Source organism: Ambystoma mexicanum, chromosome 1p (assembly GCF_040938575.1).
Source record: "Ambystoma mexicanum isolate Mex_15411 chromosome 1p, UKY_AmexF1_1, whole genome shotgun sequence".
Taxonomy (NCBI): Eukaryota; Metazoa; Chordata; class Amphibia; order Caudata; family Ambystomatidae; genus Ambystoma; species Ambystoma mexicanum.
This window is the reverse complement of record NC_090921.1, coordinates 591,588,734-591,608,055: the sequence shown is the minus strand read 5'-3', so window position 1 is coordinate 591,608,055 and position 19,322 is coordinate 591,588,734. Positions and strand designations below refer to the sequence as shown.

At 48.2% G+C, this 19,322-nt stretch overlaps 1 protein-coding gene across 1 annotated transcript in view; it reads left to right on the top strand.

Moving 5' to 3' along the window:
* ZAP70 (zeta chain of T cell receptor associated protein kinase 70) overlaps positions 1–19,322 on the top strand; it is a 589,046-nt gene that overhangs the window by 355,900 nt on the left and 213,824 nt on the right. Inside the window, exon 4 of the mRNA XM_069649541.1 lies at positions 18,507–18,645. Within this exon, the coding sequence (XP_069505642.1) occupies positions 18,507–18,645 (139 nt within the window). The remainder of the gene's footprint in view (positions 1–18,506; positions 18,646–19,322) is intronic.

Here is a 19,322-nt window from a genome sequence, read left to right as displayed (position 1 = left end):
GCATCGGTTATTTGAACTATGTAAATCCGGATGACCTTAAATATTACTGCTCTTAATATATAATCTGCGTCTTTTTAATCAGTTAAGTATACCAAACCAATCCTTGTAGTAAGCAGCCGGAATTCTCATTCAAAACTCCTGGAGAGTACCAATATTACGATTGCGCGCAACATTTTTTGTCCTTTCTATAATTGGCAGGAAAGAAGGATGGGCTCTAACCCTAGATAAATAGACTCTATCAACACATTGGGCCTCATTACGAGTTGCCCGGTAAAACCGGGTTCATTACCGGCATGCCGGAATGAGCGGGTCCGTGCTGGTATGAACCAGCAAATAGCGGGTGATCACGAGTGCGCGAGCACGCGCGTCCCCCCATGCCGGTAGTGGCAATACCGCCATGCCGCTAAAGGGCCTCCAATTCCCCTATACCGGCATCGCGGGACCCATCCATAGCGGTACCGCCTCATACCAACCCCTAAATACCGGCATGGAAATACCGGCATGGTAATACCGTATTCGCAAAAAAACTGACCCGGAAATTACGTCATCGCGCAGGAACGGGAAATGGGCTGGCGGCCATCTTTAAAAACACAATCCATTGCAATCCTCCATAACCACCAGCCGATACTCGGAGACCGCAGTGGAAATCCATAGAGGATGTCAAAGGTTACCAGGAAGACCACCCCCCGGCTGCGTAAACAGCGTTACTCAGACGCAGAGCTCACCATATTAGTGGACACTCTAGCTGCACATGCAGATACAATACAATCCCACGACAAGAAGCGGGAGGTGCAGCAACAAAAGTGGCAAATCTGGCAGGAGGTAGCCCGCAAGGTATCAGTCATAGGTCCCACCCCGCGCAGTGTGAGGGACTGCAGGAAGCGGTGGGATGACCTCCGGTTGAGGGTACGCAATATCATGGCCACCAATCGGAGGGAGGCCATGGCCACAGGCGGGGATGCCCACCCCCCTGCCAAATTGATGCCCTGGGAGGAGACGGCCAGCAGATTCATCAGTCCTGAGTCCATCGAGGGATTATGCGAGACGGAGACGGGTGCGGCATCAACCGCGGAAGGAGGTGAGTGACCCTGCAGATCCCTGTAGGGGAGACCATGAAGTCGCACAAGTGAAGTGGTAGAGAGTCTAGGCAAGGCAATGCATTTCCCAACACCCACATGACCATACCCAAATACAGATGGTGGGCCAAACGCTGCCACACTGAAATGCATGCTGAGTGCCCATCCCTTAACCAACACACAGCCAACACACCTGGAGCTTGCCCATGTGATACTTCACACAAACCCAAAATCAATGGCATGCCACCTGCCATGCAGTGAATGCTTACATGCTCCCTCTGAATACCCTGTGTGACACACCTGTAAGACATGAAAGCATGATCAAATGAATAATGAACAGCACCGCCACTGCCATGTCACACCATCACTGATGCCCTGCATCTCTTCTACTCCCCCAGGCACTGATGAGGAAGAAGCAACCCAGGAGACAACTGCGAGGGCATCCACCTCACACCATAAGAAGAGGGCAACCACCACCACCACCTCCGCTGGAGACAAGCAGGCCACACCCACACCTCTCCAAGGGGAGTCCCTGGAAGCACCCGCCTCCACTGGGGAAGAACTTGATGCCAGTGTGGAGCCTGAGGGAGACACTGAGGTGACATGCCCGGCCACCACGTGCCCCGTGCCCACCCCTTCGCCCCAACACCTGCAGTCACCCACCTGCAGTGAAGTTGATCCCTGCCTCCGTGATTGTGACCTACCCACCTCTGAGGAGTCCAGTCCCGAAAATGTCATCCACGTGACTGCACAACCCACCACTCCAGCCCCCTCCAGAACCCTGGAGACACGATTGTCGATGGTGGAGGCCCAACAGGAGGCCACGTTAGACCTACTCCGCCAGTACATAGAAGACGGGGAGGAAACCAGGCGGGGTATTGCCACAGCAATTGCAGGGACCACAGCGGCCATCGAAGCAAACAAAGCCGCTGTCAATGCATCGGCTCGGCTAATGAGGGACTGCCTGGGGGCGGTGACACAGGTGCTGACCTCAATGCTGCTTCATATGCAGTGGCCACATCTTGCAGGAGGTGTGGAACCTGCCAGCGAATCACCTACTACCTCCACACCAGCTTCATCTGTCATCTGTTGGTGTTTGTTGGGTGGGTCAGGGAGTTTGTTGGAGGGGACTGGGAGTTTGTTGGGGGGGACTGGGAGTTTGTTGGGGGGTCAGGGAGTTTGTTGGGGGAGTCTGGGAGGGGGGAGTGGGCACATTTTTGCTGTTGTAAATAATACACACGTTGTGATAAGAAAAATCCATGGCTGGACATTGTTATTTTTTGTGTGCATCCATTTAATGTGGTACGGTGTTCAGTGCCCAACTCCCAGCATTCCCTGTGTGCATTTCCACATTGGCCCAGTGTTTGACTGACACAAGTCTTTCATAGTACCTGTATTTCAGAAGTATTCTTGAATTAGTGCTTGGCGTACAGCATAGCCATCCTGTGCATCACGTACTGGCAGGGGGGCTACTTCACCTCCGTCTCCATCCTCATCATCCTCACCCGGCCCATGCATGTCAATGTCAGGTGGCAGTGGTACATTTCTCCAGACGCACATGTTGTGCAGCATGACACAGGCCATGGTGATCTTTGCCACCTTCTCAGGCCTATATAGGAGTGCCCCACCAGACCTGCTGAGGCAGCGGAACCGCCCCTTCAACAGGCCAAAGGTCTGCTAAATCACAACACGGGTACGGGTGTGCACACGATTGTACTCCTCCTCATGGATGTTCTGCGGGTTACGCACAGGGGTGAGTAGCCATGGCCTCAAGGGATATCCTCCATCACCTGCAAGCAGATTCAAATAGGTGTGTGTCACTCTGAACTGCCACATTCATGGAGCACAGTCATGGCGGCAGCTATTTGGTGTGGCCATGCACATGTCCCTGTAAGCATGAAAAAATGTTATCTAGGTGCAATCTATACTGTCATGAGGTGTGGTAGTCTGGATGGCGTTCAATAGATGATGCAGGGTGTAATCATGCATGCTGAGGCAGATATGCTGTGGTAGTGCAACAATGTTTTGACTCCAATTCATGCTGTTCATTATTTACTATGCATGGTCACACTGCCCACATTGTCACACTTGCCATCCTGTTCATTCATGCATTGCTTGCCATAACCAGGGTGGCCTGGTTGTGCCTCTTACTTGTTCTCATCGATATGCATTATTTGTGAGATATGGCCCAGTGAAGTGTCATGTACCGTTTGGCTGGGTAAGGTGAGGAGTGTTTAGCTCTGCATTCATTCTCCACTCACTGGCTATTGCCACCCAGGTGTACTATTAACCCCCCCTTTCCCACCCTGGTGAAGTATCCCCCCCTTTCCCACCCGGGTGCAGTAGCCCCCCCCTTCTGCATCCGCACACATGAGTACCCCACAGCATGGCCATGGGCCTGTTGTGCAACTCACCGAGCAGCCAGGCACGTGGTCCGGCATGTCGCTCCATGTGACAGGGTAGCGTGGAGTTGCGCAGTACCATGGCATCATGTGTGGATCCAGGAAATCGGGCGCAGCAATGGGTGATGATCTTGCTGGAGTCACATACCATTTGCACATTGATGGAGTGGTATTGCTTGCGATTGCGGTACACCGCCTCAATGGCATGGGGGACTACCAATTCCACATGGGTGCAGTCGATGGCACCAACACAATTGGGCATGCCTGCCAGTGCATGGAAGCCTACTTTGGTTTCGGCTATCTCCTGGGCAGTCCGTGGTAGGGATATGTGGGTGCTTGCGTGCTTCAGGAGGGCATCCAGCACTTGGTTCAGCATGCGTGAGAATAGTGGTTGTGAAATGCCATGCAGCTGGCCCACTGTGTGTTGGTAGGTGCCTGTGGCCAGGAAGTGTAGCAAAGACACCAGCTTTAGTAGTGGGGGGATGGCAGTGCGTATTTGTATGTGGCTGGCAATGTCGTTCTGTATCATGTCCACTATGGTGGTGATGGTGTCACGGTCCAACAGGTACAGGGTGTGGATCTGCTCAGGGGTTAGGTTGAATGGGCTGGGTCTGGTGCGAGGGATTGGTGGCTGCCTACGAGGAGCTGGTGGCTGCGCTGGTGGTAATTGCTGGCCCGTCTCACCCTCCTTCTCCTCCTGCGTCTCCTCTGTGCTGCCTGTTCTTGCTGCTGTAGTTGTTGTTGTTGTTGCTGTTGTTGTAGCAGTATAGGCATGTCCTCCTGCGCCATGATTGCAAATGCTAGTGGTAGCATTTTGGTGTAGGAAGGGGTGTGGTGTGTAGGTGTGCTCCTTTTGTACTGGGCCACTCTACATTGCCTACACCTGTGGGGGGGGGGTTGTGGTGTGTGGGTGTGCTCAGTTCATACTGGCACAGCCTCCTTTGACTCCACCTGTGGGGATTGTGTGCACCTGTGGCAGCTGCCTTGTATCTTGGTTGCTGTTTGCGGGTGGTCCGCGATGCCTGTTTTTCCGGCATCATGCAGCCCGTTATTACCGGGTTCGCGATGCCGGTATTTGCATGTTTGCGTTGGTTGTAATTGGCACCTATTACCGGCATGCCGGTATTTCCTGCCCGAAGAGGCGCGTGTACGCGCCTATGCCGCTATTTACGGCACAGTAAATAACGGTGCCGTTAATACCGGGTTTGTGGGTCAGAATGCTACGGAACGTTAAATGATGCCGGTATTTACATACCGGCATAATTTTTCCCTTACCGGCATACCTCGTAATGAGGCCCATTGAGTGAAACCATTTTGAAATGTTGGGTAAGTTACCCTCCGGTGAATTGATAATATATTAATCCTATTGAATCAATATTTGGAAAAAAATGCTAATGATGTCACAATTTTTTCTCTTTCTCCAATGGGTGTCCATTTATTTATTTATTGTTGTTATTTTATATTATCATTTTTGTTGATGATTTTATTCCTTGTTTACCCACCTTCCTGTTTCAACCTGTAATGTACATTTGAATTGCAAAATTTATTTGTTTCACAACCCCAACAATCCTCCCCATTACCCACCCTTTTTCTCTGTCGACATTTAATGTGTAATCTGTGCTGATTAATTAATAACCTTCATAACTATTTGACCAATTGGCAAATGCTGATATACTATGTAATGGGGGATCTTTTGGATATTTTAGATTTTTCGAACTCTTTGTTACTGATTAAAATTAGTAGTCTGTTCTAATAGCCCAGATTTGAGAACGGCTCTGCTGAGCCGAAACACGTGTTATACAGGGCTGTGTAATCAATAAAATACACTCAAGCCAAGAAAATTAATTGGCGCAAAAGTCACTGAGTTGTTTTACTTTCTAATGCAATTTACAACAGGAGAGGCTTTATACCGTTAAACTCTGTAGAATTGCGACATTACAAGAAAACAATGCCTCGAGAATTCCGGATTTGAGAGTTGTGTGCAATACATGGAAAATAGGAGTCGCCCACTAGACCGGCTGTGCACAATCAACGCCATTTTAGAGTATATTGTCTTTGAAGTAGGCGGCAGGACAGTTTGTCGGAGGAAGAGCTAAATGCCAGCCACTTCCACTCTGCAGCTTTTTACTTGCGTTTCAAAGCGGCCAAGTCAGAGTCATACCAAGAGTTGCATTTGGAGGCAGGCTTCATGCGGACCCTCTTGACAGGGGCAAGGATGTTCAGGGTGTTGGAGATAAATAGGTGGAGGTTAGCAAGAACAGAGTCGGAGGAAGAGTCCAATGAAGGGAGTTCAGGAGGGATGAAGGAAGATGCAAATGCAGCGACTGATACATGCTTCATTGGTCGAATGATGGAGATGGAGACTGGCAGTGCTGCTGGAGGCATCAGGGAGCAGGGTAGGTCAAGGTGAGAAGAGAGGAGAGAGTGGTCAGACCAGGAGAGAGGAGTAATGAGAGGGTTAGAGAGAGGGATGTCTGTTGAGATGAGAGCATCAAAGGGTATGCCCGGCTGAGTGGGTTGGGCCAAAAGGAAGGATAGAGAGGGAAAGAGTGTCACAAAAGTTGTGGAAGAGAACAGTTGCCTCATTGAGAGAGTCGTTCTTCTACTCATGCCAGTCTTTTTAAGATGATTCTGGTTTTTCACAATTTACACACAATGAATAAAGGTTAGTATCTCCAAACTTTACAGACAGTTACATGATGCCAAAATCTACTACCTCCCAGAGCGTCAGTCTCGTGACATTATCTGGGAAGCTACCCTCACATTGCCGATGGCAACAGAACCAACTTTGAATTCACCTTAAAATGACACCTCAATGGCCTCTGTGTGACTTATTGCTGCTGAGAAAATCAATAAAATGTGGTTCTATAGGTAACTCAATGGTAACTAATACAATGGGCCTCATTACAACTCAGGCGTTAAGGGTTAACGCCACCGTTAACCCTTAACGCCTGATTCTGATTTTAATGCCTGCTTTTAGCAGGCGTTAAAATCCATGGCGCTAACCTGCCATGGTGCTAATTACGCCGCCGTAATTTACGGCGGCGTAATTAGCGCCTTCCCCACTCCCATTATGCCCTATGGGGCAAAAATGGGAATGGGGAAGGGAAAATGGGAAATGGGGATTTACCGCCCCACTCACCTTGGAATGGGGCGGTAAATCCGCCATCCACCATGGTGTAAACAGAGTTTACACCATGGTGGTAAAGTTGGTGCACTTAGCACCAAGGTTGTAATGAGGCCCAATATATTCCTTCATTCATTTCAAAGCTTGTTTCGTTTCTCACATTAGCTCTGTGCATCTGCTATCTCTTTACAGTAGCTTGAAATTGAAGTCATTAATCAGCACTGCAAGTCAGGGTCTGTAGGAGGGATTCTTATCTTTCAGGCCACGTGGCTCACCTTTGCCCTCTGAACATCAAGAGGCAGTTCTGTAATTTGCCATTTGTTATTCTCATCCTAGGCCACACCAGATATTGAACTTAAAAGCATGTATCTTTAAGAATTCCACCCATCCAGGGCTGGTTATCTTGTTGATACAGTTGCATAGCAACCCCACCATACATTTCTTATGCTATGGCCTCAAAAGGATTTGACTTTCAGACAGAGAGGCAAGCAGATCTGTAATGGGAGAAGGTCAATTGAGTGTTCTGAACAGAAACTTAAAGTCATGTCCATGTCTCTTGCCTTTGAACGTGAGGTCATTTTTCAGGAAATAGAAATTTACAGTCATGCCTCTAAAAATAGACACTAATATTTTGATGATTACATTTCTTTGGGCACAGGAGGCATTCTATTTATTGTTTAAAAAGTTGCATCTCACCCTCACTGTCCATTGTTCTCATCATCATATGTTCATTTTGGCAAGGGACCATTTTTCTCCATGTATGTATTTCCAGATACAAAATGCACCCACTTTTAGACAATGCAGTGTCAGTTTTGCAAAGCCCTGCTTTCCATGTAGAATCAACTTTTAATGATTCCTGGTTTCATCAATCACATGCAAGACTCTTTTGAATCAGTGTTTTCCCTTGATTTGCACACGCCATTGTTAATGTGGCAGCTGGAAATGAAATGCTGCCTTTTGCCTGCCAACTCACAATCTGCCTTTGTTTCATTTGCTGCATATTCCTTGTTTCGACTGCAGAAGCACACACATGTGAATTCACCAGGCACCTTGGCTGTGTTAAAGTTTGGAGGCTGGCTTGTCATTCTGCCAGTGTGTCTTTCCATGTCAAAAAGACATGTCTGCACATTTTGGGTCTACATGGCCTTTCGGTTGATGTCATCTTGGGGCTGTCATTAAACCCCACAACTCCCAATTCCTACCTCTTTGCTTGATGGTTGTAATGGCAGCATGAAATCGGCTATAACAGAAGCTTTTATGAGCAGACAGAGGGTTTAATCTGGCCCCTTGACAAGCTGGTAGCAGAGCATAGAGCGGACATAAGAGGTCTGCCATGCTGACCGCATCCATCTTGTCAGTGCACTTAATTTTAGTCCTACATGAGATTATCATGCACTCAAATGGATTCCTAAGGAATCCCCCTCGATTTAGCAGCTGCTAAAGACCAGGTGGATTACACCATCAGCAAAGTATAATTTGCCAGCAGTATTTATTCATTGTCAAGAAGGAGAATAAAAGGAAAATGTAAAGGTGAGCTGGCCTCTATTGACTCTTTCCTTTGATCCTGTGCCTACAAATGTTTATAAAATTACTTGCAGGAGACTGAACAGCATTGCAGTTCAAACATTGATGGTCCCCTGCATGCAATGTGCATTTGTTAGAAAATGATCCCCACATTCATTTTTAAGGAATGCATTTCAGTTTATATGACAGCATGTTCCCTCCCCTGTACTGTGAATCACTGGGCCTTATTACGACCCCGGCGGTAGCCGCACCGTTAAAAACGGCACGGCTGCCGCTGGAGTCATGTTTTTGTCCGGTGCCTGGCTTTGGTTAATTACCGGGGCATTACAGCCCTGGCAGTCCCGGAAGCCAGGCGCCGGAAAAAGTAAGTCCCCATTCTCATTCGAGTCCCATTGGACTCAATGGGAATGGGGAAGACGGTAGCACCGTCACCACTCGTAATGGTGTCTCTGCTACCATCAAAGACTGCCGGCGGGTGCCGTTCTGCCCACCAGGGTCAGTCCTGGCGAGTGGGACAGCACTCTCCCGCAGAACTTGGAGTGTGCCGAACTGGTAACAACAGTGCCAGTAGCTTACCGTCACCATTGCTACCGTGACCGGTACACTCATAATGAGGCCCATAATTATCTTTTCTTTAAGCAATCCAAGAACAGAGCTGGGATCGGCGATGCTCTTTTAGATAAAGCTGCACATATGGTTGAAATATCCTCACTTTATGTATGTGTTGGTGAGGTAGGGTTTTAGCCAGCAAGCAGGAGGAGTGGTATATGGTTCCAAAGAGCAAAACATACCCACCATGACCCCTAATCCTTTGTAAAAGAGTACTTGCTGACCAAAACAGGTCCATTTATCATTCATGTGGTGGATGCAATTAAGAAGTATGTTAGAGCTCCCCAATGTTTTCTTTCAGCCATTTAGTTAATATTGAGTAATGATTGTGACAAATCAACTTCCGGGGTACCAGTGGTCCAGGGATGAATATCGGTTTCAAAACCATCAATCCACCCCACACATCTAGTACACCAAAGTGATCCAAAAAGATTGAAAACACAAGTAAATTATAAACCTCCTTGTCCAATTTGGTAACGTGGACGGAACGCCAGGCTTATCTCCGTAACGTCATGGATCATTGGTTAGTTGCAGCACAGTGAAAATACCATATTTACCCAATGATAAATAGGACTGTGCAGTCAAGGTTGTACACAAATATCTACTTTATTATTATCACAACAGACAGTTCTAGTACACTAGAGAATACAACCCACCCTGTAAAGGAATGCAGAGGACAGAAAGTCCCAAGAAGAAAAGGGTATGCACTCTGGATACTGATAGGAGAGTAGTCACTAAAGTAGTTAATCACAATAGTTCAAGGATACTTGGTGTCAGCATAGAGGGATCAATGGGTCGTAAAATGTCACTAGGGGCTTTCGAAGAAGGAACAGGGGGACAGAACCACAATGTACCTTGTGGTTGTAGAAGTTCTTGGTGCTCGACAGCGTAGAGCCGGTTTCAGGGCGCTTTGCAGCTTCTGCGAAAGAGTTTGTGACAGGGCAGTTCGGTGAGCAAGGCTGGACAGATGGCTGCAGGCTGGCCTACACGGCAGCTCTGGGTTCGGAATCATTGTCTCATTGCTGGTCAATGGGTCTGAAGCACTTGTCGAGGAGTTTCGGGTGGCGTGGGCGACTGCAGCATAACAACAGTCAGCAGTGAAGTCAGTTGCAGCTCAAGGGGCTCAACAGGCTGAAAAATGTCCTTTAAGGTGGACACTGGTTGATGCTTGTCGATGCACTCCTCCTTGCTTTTTCACTGGGCTTGTGCCGTCCTTTAAGACGTGCAGCCCAAAGCTGAGGAGAGTGTTGCAGGCATTGGCCTTGTCCTGGGTTTGGTTCAGAGACTCTCTGGCACTTCCCATCTAGAAAGCTTGCTGCAGAGCCGACCAGGGTACAGCGGGTGCTGACTGGGTACCGGTTCTGGAGCTGCTGGAGGGTCCTCTGGATTCGGTATCTCCCTCTGTTCCCTGGGAGATATTTAGAGGAGGGATCTTGCTTCCCTCTTTGAAAGGGGAGGAATGATAGCTCAGGGGCAATGCGTTTGTCTTGGAAGGAAGACAACACGGTGCAACATAGGTTCAAATCCCAATCCCGCGCTTAGAAACCACTTGCTGGTATTAAGTGCATTATAAATGAACACTAAAAATTAATCCGGGCCTTCCTTCACTGGCTTAAGCTGTAAGGCAGACTGTACCTTCAGCCAGGGTCCAAATGAGTTCTTCTTGTTATTCCTTGTGAAGTCTTCAGATGATCTGCCCCAAAGAGAGGGGCTTGATTCTCTTTTAAAGTAAAATGGGCCCCAGAATTGTTGTAGGCTAAATCTACCTTAATGAACCAATCCTGGGTCCCCAGCAACATTCTCCTCTATACATGAGGTCCTAACCAGAGTGCTTTGCAACAGAAACGTTAAAGGGGTGAAAACATGTAATACTACGTCAAACTCATCTTCAAGTCTGTTGTGGATCAAAGTGTCTCTTTAGTTAATTGAGCTCCCCGTGGTTCCTGATTAAAGCATCAGGTTTCCCTTGAAGCTGTGGCGTGACCAGACTTTTGGTCTCCACCAAAGCACATGCTTGTACCTTCTGAATGGGGTCCGCCTGCAGGGATAACTACTGTAAATTCATAGTCCCAGACATGACAGGTCACTGCCCTTGATACTGAGGGGCAGGAGCTGGCTTCAGGTTGACACAGTGCATAGCAAAGGTTGTTGGGGTTTTCCTGTCCTTTGTTTGTCCTTCAACAATGCCTCCCGTGGGCCTGTTTGAATGAACTCCTATTAGTATGCAAGGCTGCCACCAGCAGTTAACAAAGGAAAAAGCGGATCCATGGAGCCTTTGTTAGTTAGTTAGACTGGCCATGGCAGGACGAAGGTATTGCCTTCCCCTTCTGTGATGCCTTGATGTACTCTTGGCTGTCACATTCCAACTAAATATTGAAGGGGGGACGGCACCTGTAGGCTGTGTCCACCCAGAGTACACAGGTCTGTGTATGTCATGCGGTGAGCATAGGAAAATATGTGCGGATTAGCCCCACACATTTTCTGGAGGTTGATCTACCATCATTCAATTTAATTTCAAATTTCAAAAAAGCCCAGGTGAGCGCACGGCCACCGTGCGGATGGTTGAATTCCTCACAATGATGGTTGATACAATTTGTGGCAAACTTGATTCTGCTGGTACAACCAGTTCTAAATTCTTGAACATATTAGTAAGCTTGGTTAACAGGTTTGAGGTCTTTTCACGGTGGGAATTGCTGTGAGTAAAGAGTGCAAATATTACATCATCTCAGGCAAAAGAAACAGTGTCTGTTTTAATGCTAATTACAAGCATGTCTTCTTTTTTGCAGTAAATCCTAGCAAGGGGAGGGTTGACCAGAGCAATGCCAGAGGTTGGGATTAATTCCAAACCTTCCAGCCATCACCTCTTTTGTTTTGCCTCGCAAGGACAAACGTGAAAACGTTCATTTTATATTGGGCAGAGTGGTCAAACGGTATGCAGTAATATATTTGCGGCAAAAATGCCGCCTTTACAAAAACGTGGGGAAAATGCGTGGTTTGACCTGGTAAAGGTGTACCCCATTATACCATTTAAAGGGAGCAGGGGTTGCGGGGGTGTCCCCTGCTCCCTTTAAATCGTATAATGGGTCTGGGGGTTGTGGGGGTGTCCACTGCATCCTTCACATAGATGGCGGCAGCAAAACCACAGCCTTTTTGCCGCGATTTTTTGTGCAAACGGCCATTTTTTGCTGCAATTTTAACACATGGAACCGGTCAAACAAAGCATAAAAGCACTGCATCAAGCATTTATGCCAAGGTTTATCGCTCCAGTACATCTTACTAAGCCTTGTGTCATCAGCATTTGCAGGTGGAGAAGGGGGACGAAGCAGAATTAACGCTGCTGCTGTGCTTTTATCCTATGTATTAAATGTGCTTTTCGTTTTGCTCCTGCATGAGATTTTTCAGGCAGCGTAAAATTTATAGATTCCTACTGAATCCACCTACGTTTATTACATGGTAAAAGCGTAATTCACAGGCAGCATTACAATTTTGTACAAAATCCTGGGCCCATTCCACTCCTCTAAGACCACCATTAATGTCTACTTAAATGGCACCTTCTTGGTTGAGGGCCCCCAGGCCAATCTCCTCCTCTTTGATAGATGCTTCCCACACCTTATCAACTTCTTTTTCTCTCCTGCTATCCCTTCTTACCCCTCTCTGGCTCCTCTGCCACCTCTTCTGCACCCCCTGATGCTTCTCTGGCCACCCATTTGCCTCCCTTCTCTGCTACCCCTCTGGCACCCTCTTCTTCCTCTCTGACTACCATGCCTTCTCTTCCTTCCTCCTCTGCCCATCCTTGGGCTCCTCCAACACTTCCGCAGCCTCCGCGAAAGTACTTCAAATCTGGCAACCTGCTCCACATCGCTACTCTCAACTCTCGTTCAGCTGTCAAACACTCCTCTAACATCTGCCGCCTCCTGGAAGAGCTTGATTTGGATGTACTCTGTCTCACCGAGACTTGGTTCATGGCCAGCTCTGTCATGAGTTTTGACACTCTCTTTCCCGATAGCTACAAGATCCTCTCCAAACCCAGAACCAACTGTCCATGTGGGGGTGTAGCCTTGATTTTCCCAGAGTTTATCCCTGCTTCTTTCATTTCAATGCAGCACTACTCCTCCTTTGAATGCCTGGTCGACAGGCTCTCTATCTCTCCTGGCCTCTCTCTCACTGTGACCACTATCTACAGGTCACTTCTTCCTCTCTGAGTGGGCTAGCCTCTCCTCCTTGCTCCTTGACTCTACCTCTCAACTTCTCCTCAGAGACTTGAACATCCACCTGGATGCTACCAGCCCTTCATCGGGACTCTTATACTGTCTGTATATATTGATCCCTCTGGCCCAACTCACTCTACATACCCTGGATAGTCTGATCTCCTCAGACCTCCCCTTCTCTAGCCCTCTCACCACTCCACTCTCTTGGAGTGATCATTTTGTCTGTTCTTCTCACCTCTCTCTCTCTCTCTTCCCCGCAGGTCAAAGTGAGGAAAGCACTACCACCTACCTTCTCGGTCATCCGACCCATGAAGTGTGTCAGTTGAGGCATTTTCTGCTGCTTTCTCTCCTCCTCCTGCACCTTTGACTGACTCACACCCTGACACAGCCCTTTCTAACCTTCATCTCTCTATCTCTAACACTCTGAATGTCCTTTCCCCTGTCATGAGGATCTGCTTGAAGCCCAAATCAAAGTACAACTCTTGGTACTATTCCGACTTTGACACCCTTAAACGCAAATGTAGGGTGGTGGAGAGGAAGTGGAGGACATCGGGTGCACCCTCTGACAAACTGGCCTTCCGCCTGCTCCAGCGGCAGTACAGACTCACTGTCCTCTCTAAGAAGAGAGCCTACATTCAAGCCCACATCTCTGCGACATCTAACAACTCAGCCGAACTTTTCAAAATCTGAAAGGAGCTGGGCAATCCTGCTGCAGTCTCTACCTATCCTATTTCCTCCCAGTCACCTCTGCACGGCCTTGGACTCTCATTTCACTGCTAAAACCGAGGATATTCCGTTCACCCTCGCTTCCTCTACCTTCTCTTCCTCCTCCTCTACCACTCCTGGGCCGTCTGAGGCCGTCTTTCCTCCTCCTATCTCCTTTCTCCTGTTCACCCCTGTTCTAGGCACGTCTGATCTATGAAAGTCTTGTCAAAGCAGGTTCTCCCCTGTTCATCCAGAACCATCAAGTACCAAATCGACACTCCTGCTCCAGCCTTGGCCCATTTCTGCAATCACTCCTTTGCCACTGGAACTTTACCCTCCCCTTCTTAAGCACTATCTTGTGCACCCCCCTCTAAAGAATCCCTCTGCCGACCCTTCCTCTCTGGATAACCTTTGCCCGATTGCCATCACTCCTTTCCTGGGCAAACTCTTGGAAAAGCTGTCCATCTTCCAGCTTAATTTATATACTGAATATGTTGGTTGCCTCCCTGACCACCAGTCCTGCCTCAGAGCTGCCAGAAGGATGGAAACTGCTCTTCTGAACACCTGTGATGACTTGCTCTTCAATCTTGACTCTAATCTCCCTTCTGTCCTCATTCTCCTTGATCTATCCTCTGCTTTTGACACGTTCAACCATGGCATCCTGCTCAATCCTGCTCAATCGCTTCCACGACAACCTTCGTATACTGATCAGGCCCTGGTCTGGATGACCTCCTTTCTCACCGACCGACCCTCTCAGTGCCAACCGGGGTCTTCCCCTCTTCTGTCTCTCTCTCTACTTGTGGTGTTCCCCAGGTGTCTAACCTCTCTCCCTAGCTCTTCAACCACTACCTTGCACCTCTTGCCCACTGCATTGCTACTTTCTGCTCCAATTTTCAATGTTATACAGATGACACTCAGCTCTCTCTCAGGCTCCTCTCAGCCACCACCGCTTCTTTTCTCATACCAGACGGTCTGGCTGCAATTCAGGAGTGGTGTGCCGCCAATGATCTCCACTTTAATGCCAGTAAGATTGAGATCGTCTTCATTGGGACACCCGCTCCCTCCTTTCCTCTCTCTCTCTGGCCGCCCACCATGGGCCCTCTTCCCACTCCTTCCTGTGAGGCTTAAAAACTTGGTGTCGTCTTTGACTCCACCCTCTCCTTCTCTCCTCACATCTTTGACACCTCTAAGAAGTCAAACTATGAGCTGTCTCCAGTGCTCTGGTCCTCTCTAGGCTGGACTATTACAACAGCCTCTTTTTAAATCTCCCTTCCTCTACTCTTCGACCTTTACAACCTATCCAGAACAGGATAGCTAGACTTATTATTGGCCTCAAGCCCAGGGATCGTATCTCTACAGCTGAGAAATCTCTTCACTGGCTCCATGTGGCTGCAAGGATCAAGTTAAAGACCCTCTGCATCGTCCACAAGGCTTTCTGGGGCCTGGGACCACTCTACCTCACATCTTCCTTATGGAGCTCTCCGCTCATCCACCTCCAACTCTCTGAGAGTCAGACGCTTCTCCAAGTAGATCTATCTCCTCAGCTGGGGCCTACCTCTGGAACAGCCTCCCTGTCACTCTCAAACTTGAGCAGAACCACATTCTGTTTCCGAATGCAACTCATGACCTTCCTTTTCGCTTCCGCTTTCTCTCTTCCTCACCCCTGCTGATGCACCTGGTCACCCCCTGAATCCGGGCCCAGGATCCTGCATGTCCAGTTGCCCTTGCACTGCCTCTGGGCTCCCCAGCACTTAAGGGTCTGTATGTGCAACCCTACAGTCCCTTCTCTCTGCACTTATGAGCCACCCACTGGCTGCACTTGTGAGTTAACTGTACTTCCCCTTTCACTTCCCCCCTGGCACTTCTCCCCTGCTCTCTTCCCCGCACTTGCACAATCTGATTGACACAAGGCCTAGTAAGATTGTTATTTTGTCCTCCCTTTGGTTCCCCCTCCTTGTCTTGTAGCGCCTAGAAACACTGGTGTACAGGTGCGTTATAAATGTCACATCATATAATATCATACACAGGGTCAAAAAGGCCCCCTGCATGCAATAAGCACTTGCAATCAAGTGACCCGCTAATTCTCCATGTGCAGGTTTTAAAATCTGCAGCAGAGTGTGTGCATTTTGCATTAAGACTGCAACTCCTGAAATTGGCATTGTGTCTATCACTGAAAGCAGAATGAGCCATTTCATCCAGGTCACATGTGCAACAGCGCCACCCAGTATCCATCAATGGAAGTTCAACTGCAGTTCTGAAGCACCTGATCAAGGCTTTAGTGGAATTTAATTTAGCTCAAATGCAAGCCTTTAGCTCCAGGAAAACGTCTTATTCTTACAAGGCACTGCCATTTTATACATAGCTTCTTCAAAAAATAAAAACAGTTCCCAAGGCTGCAGGCAACTGCACACTGGTTTCACCTGTATTGGGGGTTTTCAGTGCCGTATAGTCTGACTGCCTTATGGGCATGTGTAGCAAACACCAGCAAAGTTAGTTGGTTTTAAAACAGCTTGTAAAAAAAGGCCTTCCATCTGAACTGTGAAAGTACAATGAGCAATTCGAGACAAGTCTTATGGCCCTTCCGCCACCCAGTGGCCAGCACTGGAAGTTCACCTCTAAAGTGTTCGAGAAATCCCAAGCGTGACCAGAGCATCAGGTGAATTTTGTAAAGAAAACATTGATTGCAGAATTTGGGAGATGCTCATGCAGTCGCTGTACATTTGATGGTTCAATCAGGACCAACTCTCATCCTCTTTGGCATGCCCATTGCAAATGTTTTCAGCTCAATGGGCATGAGCAGGGGGGCATGCATTGGTGATGAAAGTCGTTTCCCGTGCTCTGCTGAACCTACTGTACATGTGCTGTCCACTGTAGCCTTTGCGCTGTGTACGCCCAAGCACCCCCGCTAAGGAAGGAATGCATTTAGCAGAACACAGTCCACACTTTCTCAGTCCAGTCTGTCTTCAGAAGGCACGACCCTACACAGGTAAACATACATCAAACACGGTTATGGGTACAGAAGGCTGCCTTTCTGCAGGGTCCTATTTGTGCACTCTATTTTAAGTCCATTGTGCATTCTAGAAGTACTGTGTAAGACTGCTGGACATCTCTTTGCAACCCTTGACACGTAGGATTGCATGTTGGTGGGACATACACAACCTTTCACTACTTTTTTGCCAAGAAACAATGCTTTAGTGCAGTACCTTCATGTTACCCCATGCATGCAACACTTTGCCTTCTGAATACAGAAGCAGGGAGAGGCTGGGGACCAAGTAGCTTGGGGTGATGGTACAAGGATGGCTGCAGATAAACACTTTTGGCAATTGACCCATTCTAGACTAGTTCGCATTAATTAGAGACTAGTGAAGGATGAGGAATAGCATCAAAAGGAGACCAGGAGACTGTCCACGTGAGGACTCCTCACTTGAGCAATCTGTGTCACTGTGAAGAGCTCCATGGAAAGGAATGATAACATTCAGCTATGGTAGTAGATGCAAATGACAAGACATGCTGTAAGAAATTATAAGAATAGGAGTACGTGCAATACTGCAGGCTGTGCACAAGGATCAGGAAACCACCCTAAGAGGTGCCCGGAGACTGCACAACATATTGGAAATCGGGATATTGCTTAAAAATACCAGGGACATCAAATGCAAAGAGCGGAGTCACAGCAGATATGGGGTGAGCAGTAAAGCGTGAGACCTGCGATAATCAGTGAATGGGCTCCTTCAGGTCTTAGTTAAAGACTGGAGGGGACTGATGGGGGTTTCGCTTCGTTGCTAAGAGTAGCAGTATGGCCTCTTTGATTTTGGCTATTAGGTGGTGCTTCATTGCTACCTAAAATCTTGAATGCATTGGAGTAAACATGGGAGGGAGATGGCCTGTGGGGCTGCACACATGGCTTGTGGGGTTTCTTTGGTTATTTACCTGCCTCGCCCATTGCCATGCTCATCTCTATAACCATTGCCACCCACCACATACCACTGTCCGCCAAAAACACATCCTCCTGGGATTTCTTTGAGCTAGCTTTCTCGATTAGTAACATGAAACTGTGCAGGGCCTCCCAGCGTGATTCTAAGCAGCCTTCCACAGGTTATTGGCTTAATTACCAGACACTGAACGGATCAGAGTGTGTCTACCCTAGCTGACGGGGGCGGGGAACCCGCTAAACCCCATTTGTTATAGTGATTGGGGATTGCAAGTAATTACAGATCTAAATTCTGTACTAGTGTGAGAAGAAATGTCTCAAGCAAGTAGGCCTTCAGCCACTTCACTTGTAAGCAGTGTGTACGTTCTGACTTCTGTTCTTTGGCTTGAGGTCCCGCTAAAAGTATCACTAGAACAGCCAACAGTTGTGGCTTCTGTCTAGGTATTACTTAGGCATTTGCCAGGCAATGGCATCATATGCGCAGGCACTCAGACCACTTTTCAGCTGTTACCAATTCATGGCGAAGTTTTCTCATTATCGCAGTGCCTGGCACATGCCTATCCCATGCCCACACAAAAGCTAAATATCCCTTTTGCTTAGACCGCATTTCCCTGCAGACAGCATGCGGCACGGTGAGACTTCTTGAGTGGCAGTGTTGGTGTCTTTCACACCTAATTATGAGACCACCAGCCATGCGTTGGGGGGTAGGCAGTGACGTATGCTCTCAGCTCACTAGCTTGTTTACACACTTCACGCGGGATACACTGCCTGCTATATGTAGCTGTATTTTCCGAATGACATGATTGTTGATTTCTGTGTGATTACAGTGCCTCGAAGCACTCTGGAGAGTCCGAGAAGAGGCACGTTGCTGTACTACAAGCAAGCTAAATAAATAACCTGCTCGACTCTTTCACGCTTGTTTTCTAGACTGCGGCAAAGAGGAAACAGCAACTCATATTCTCTGGCCATTGTTTACGGGAAGACCGCATACCATTACCTCATCGACCACGATAAGTCCGGGAAGTACGCCATCCCCGAGGGAACCAAGTTTGACACCCTGTGGCAGGTAGGTTTCTGGGACCACGTAAGTGGCATAAGCAACTATCATGAATGAACACACGCAATTCCTGACCATCTGAACAATGTGTCACCAGACGGCCATACGGACTACCCGGTGAGGGAGAGAATGCTCGATCGCTTTAACCAACCTCTTTGATCTACTTCTACCAGAGGTCTGTCTCTCGAGCCTCTCCAGTCTATGGCACCAGAAGTGTGGTAATGCATATCCCACATAGCGGCCTCTCTGGCTACCTAATGTGTTAGAGCACCCGATTTTAGTGAAGTCTGTCCAGAAGAAAGTGGAAATAGCAACACAATCACCACTGAAACCGGTAGACAGTGGAGTAACTTTGCTGAAAATGTTGGGGGGGGGACATCACATCTGAAGAAAAGGTGCCCCAGCCAAATGAATGGGGACAAAATGGTGTGCCATGAAAGTTGGGGGGACAAACACTCCTGTGCCCCCCTAAAATTATGCCCATACCGGTAGATGGTAGTTGCTACAATGTGGCCGTTATCTCTAGCTCTGCGCTCTTCTCTTCAACATGCCCCGCCTATAGCACAGTGCTCAATAAACAATCATCTGTGATGCTGTGTGTGCTCACTATGTCTGCCCCCTCCACCCCACTGGTCGGCGATGAGGCTGTGTGTGCCCCACTCCCCCCCGGCTACCTGTGATGCTGT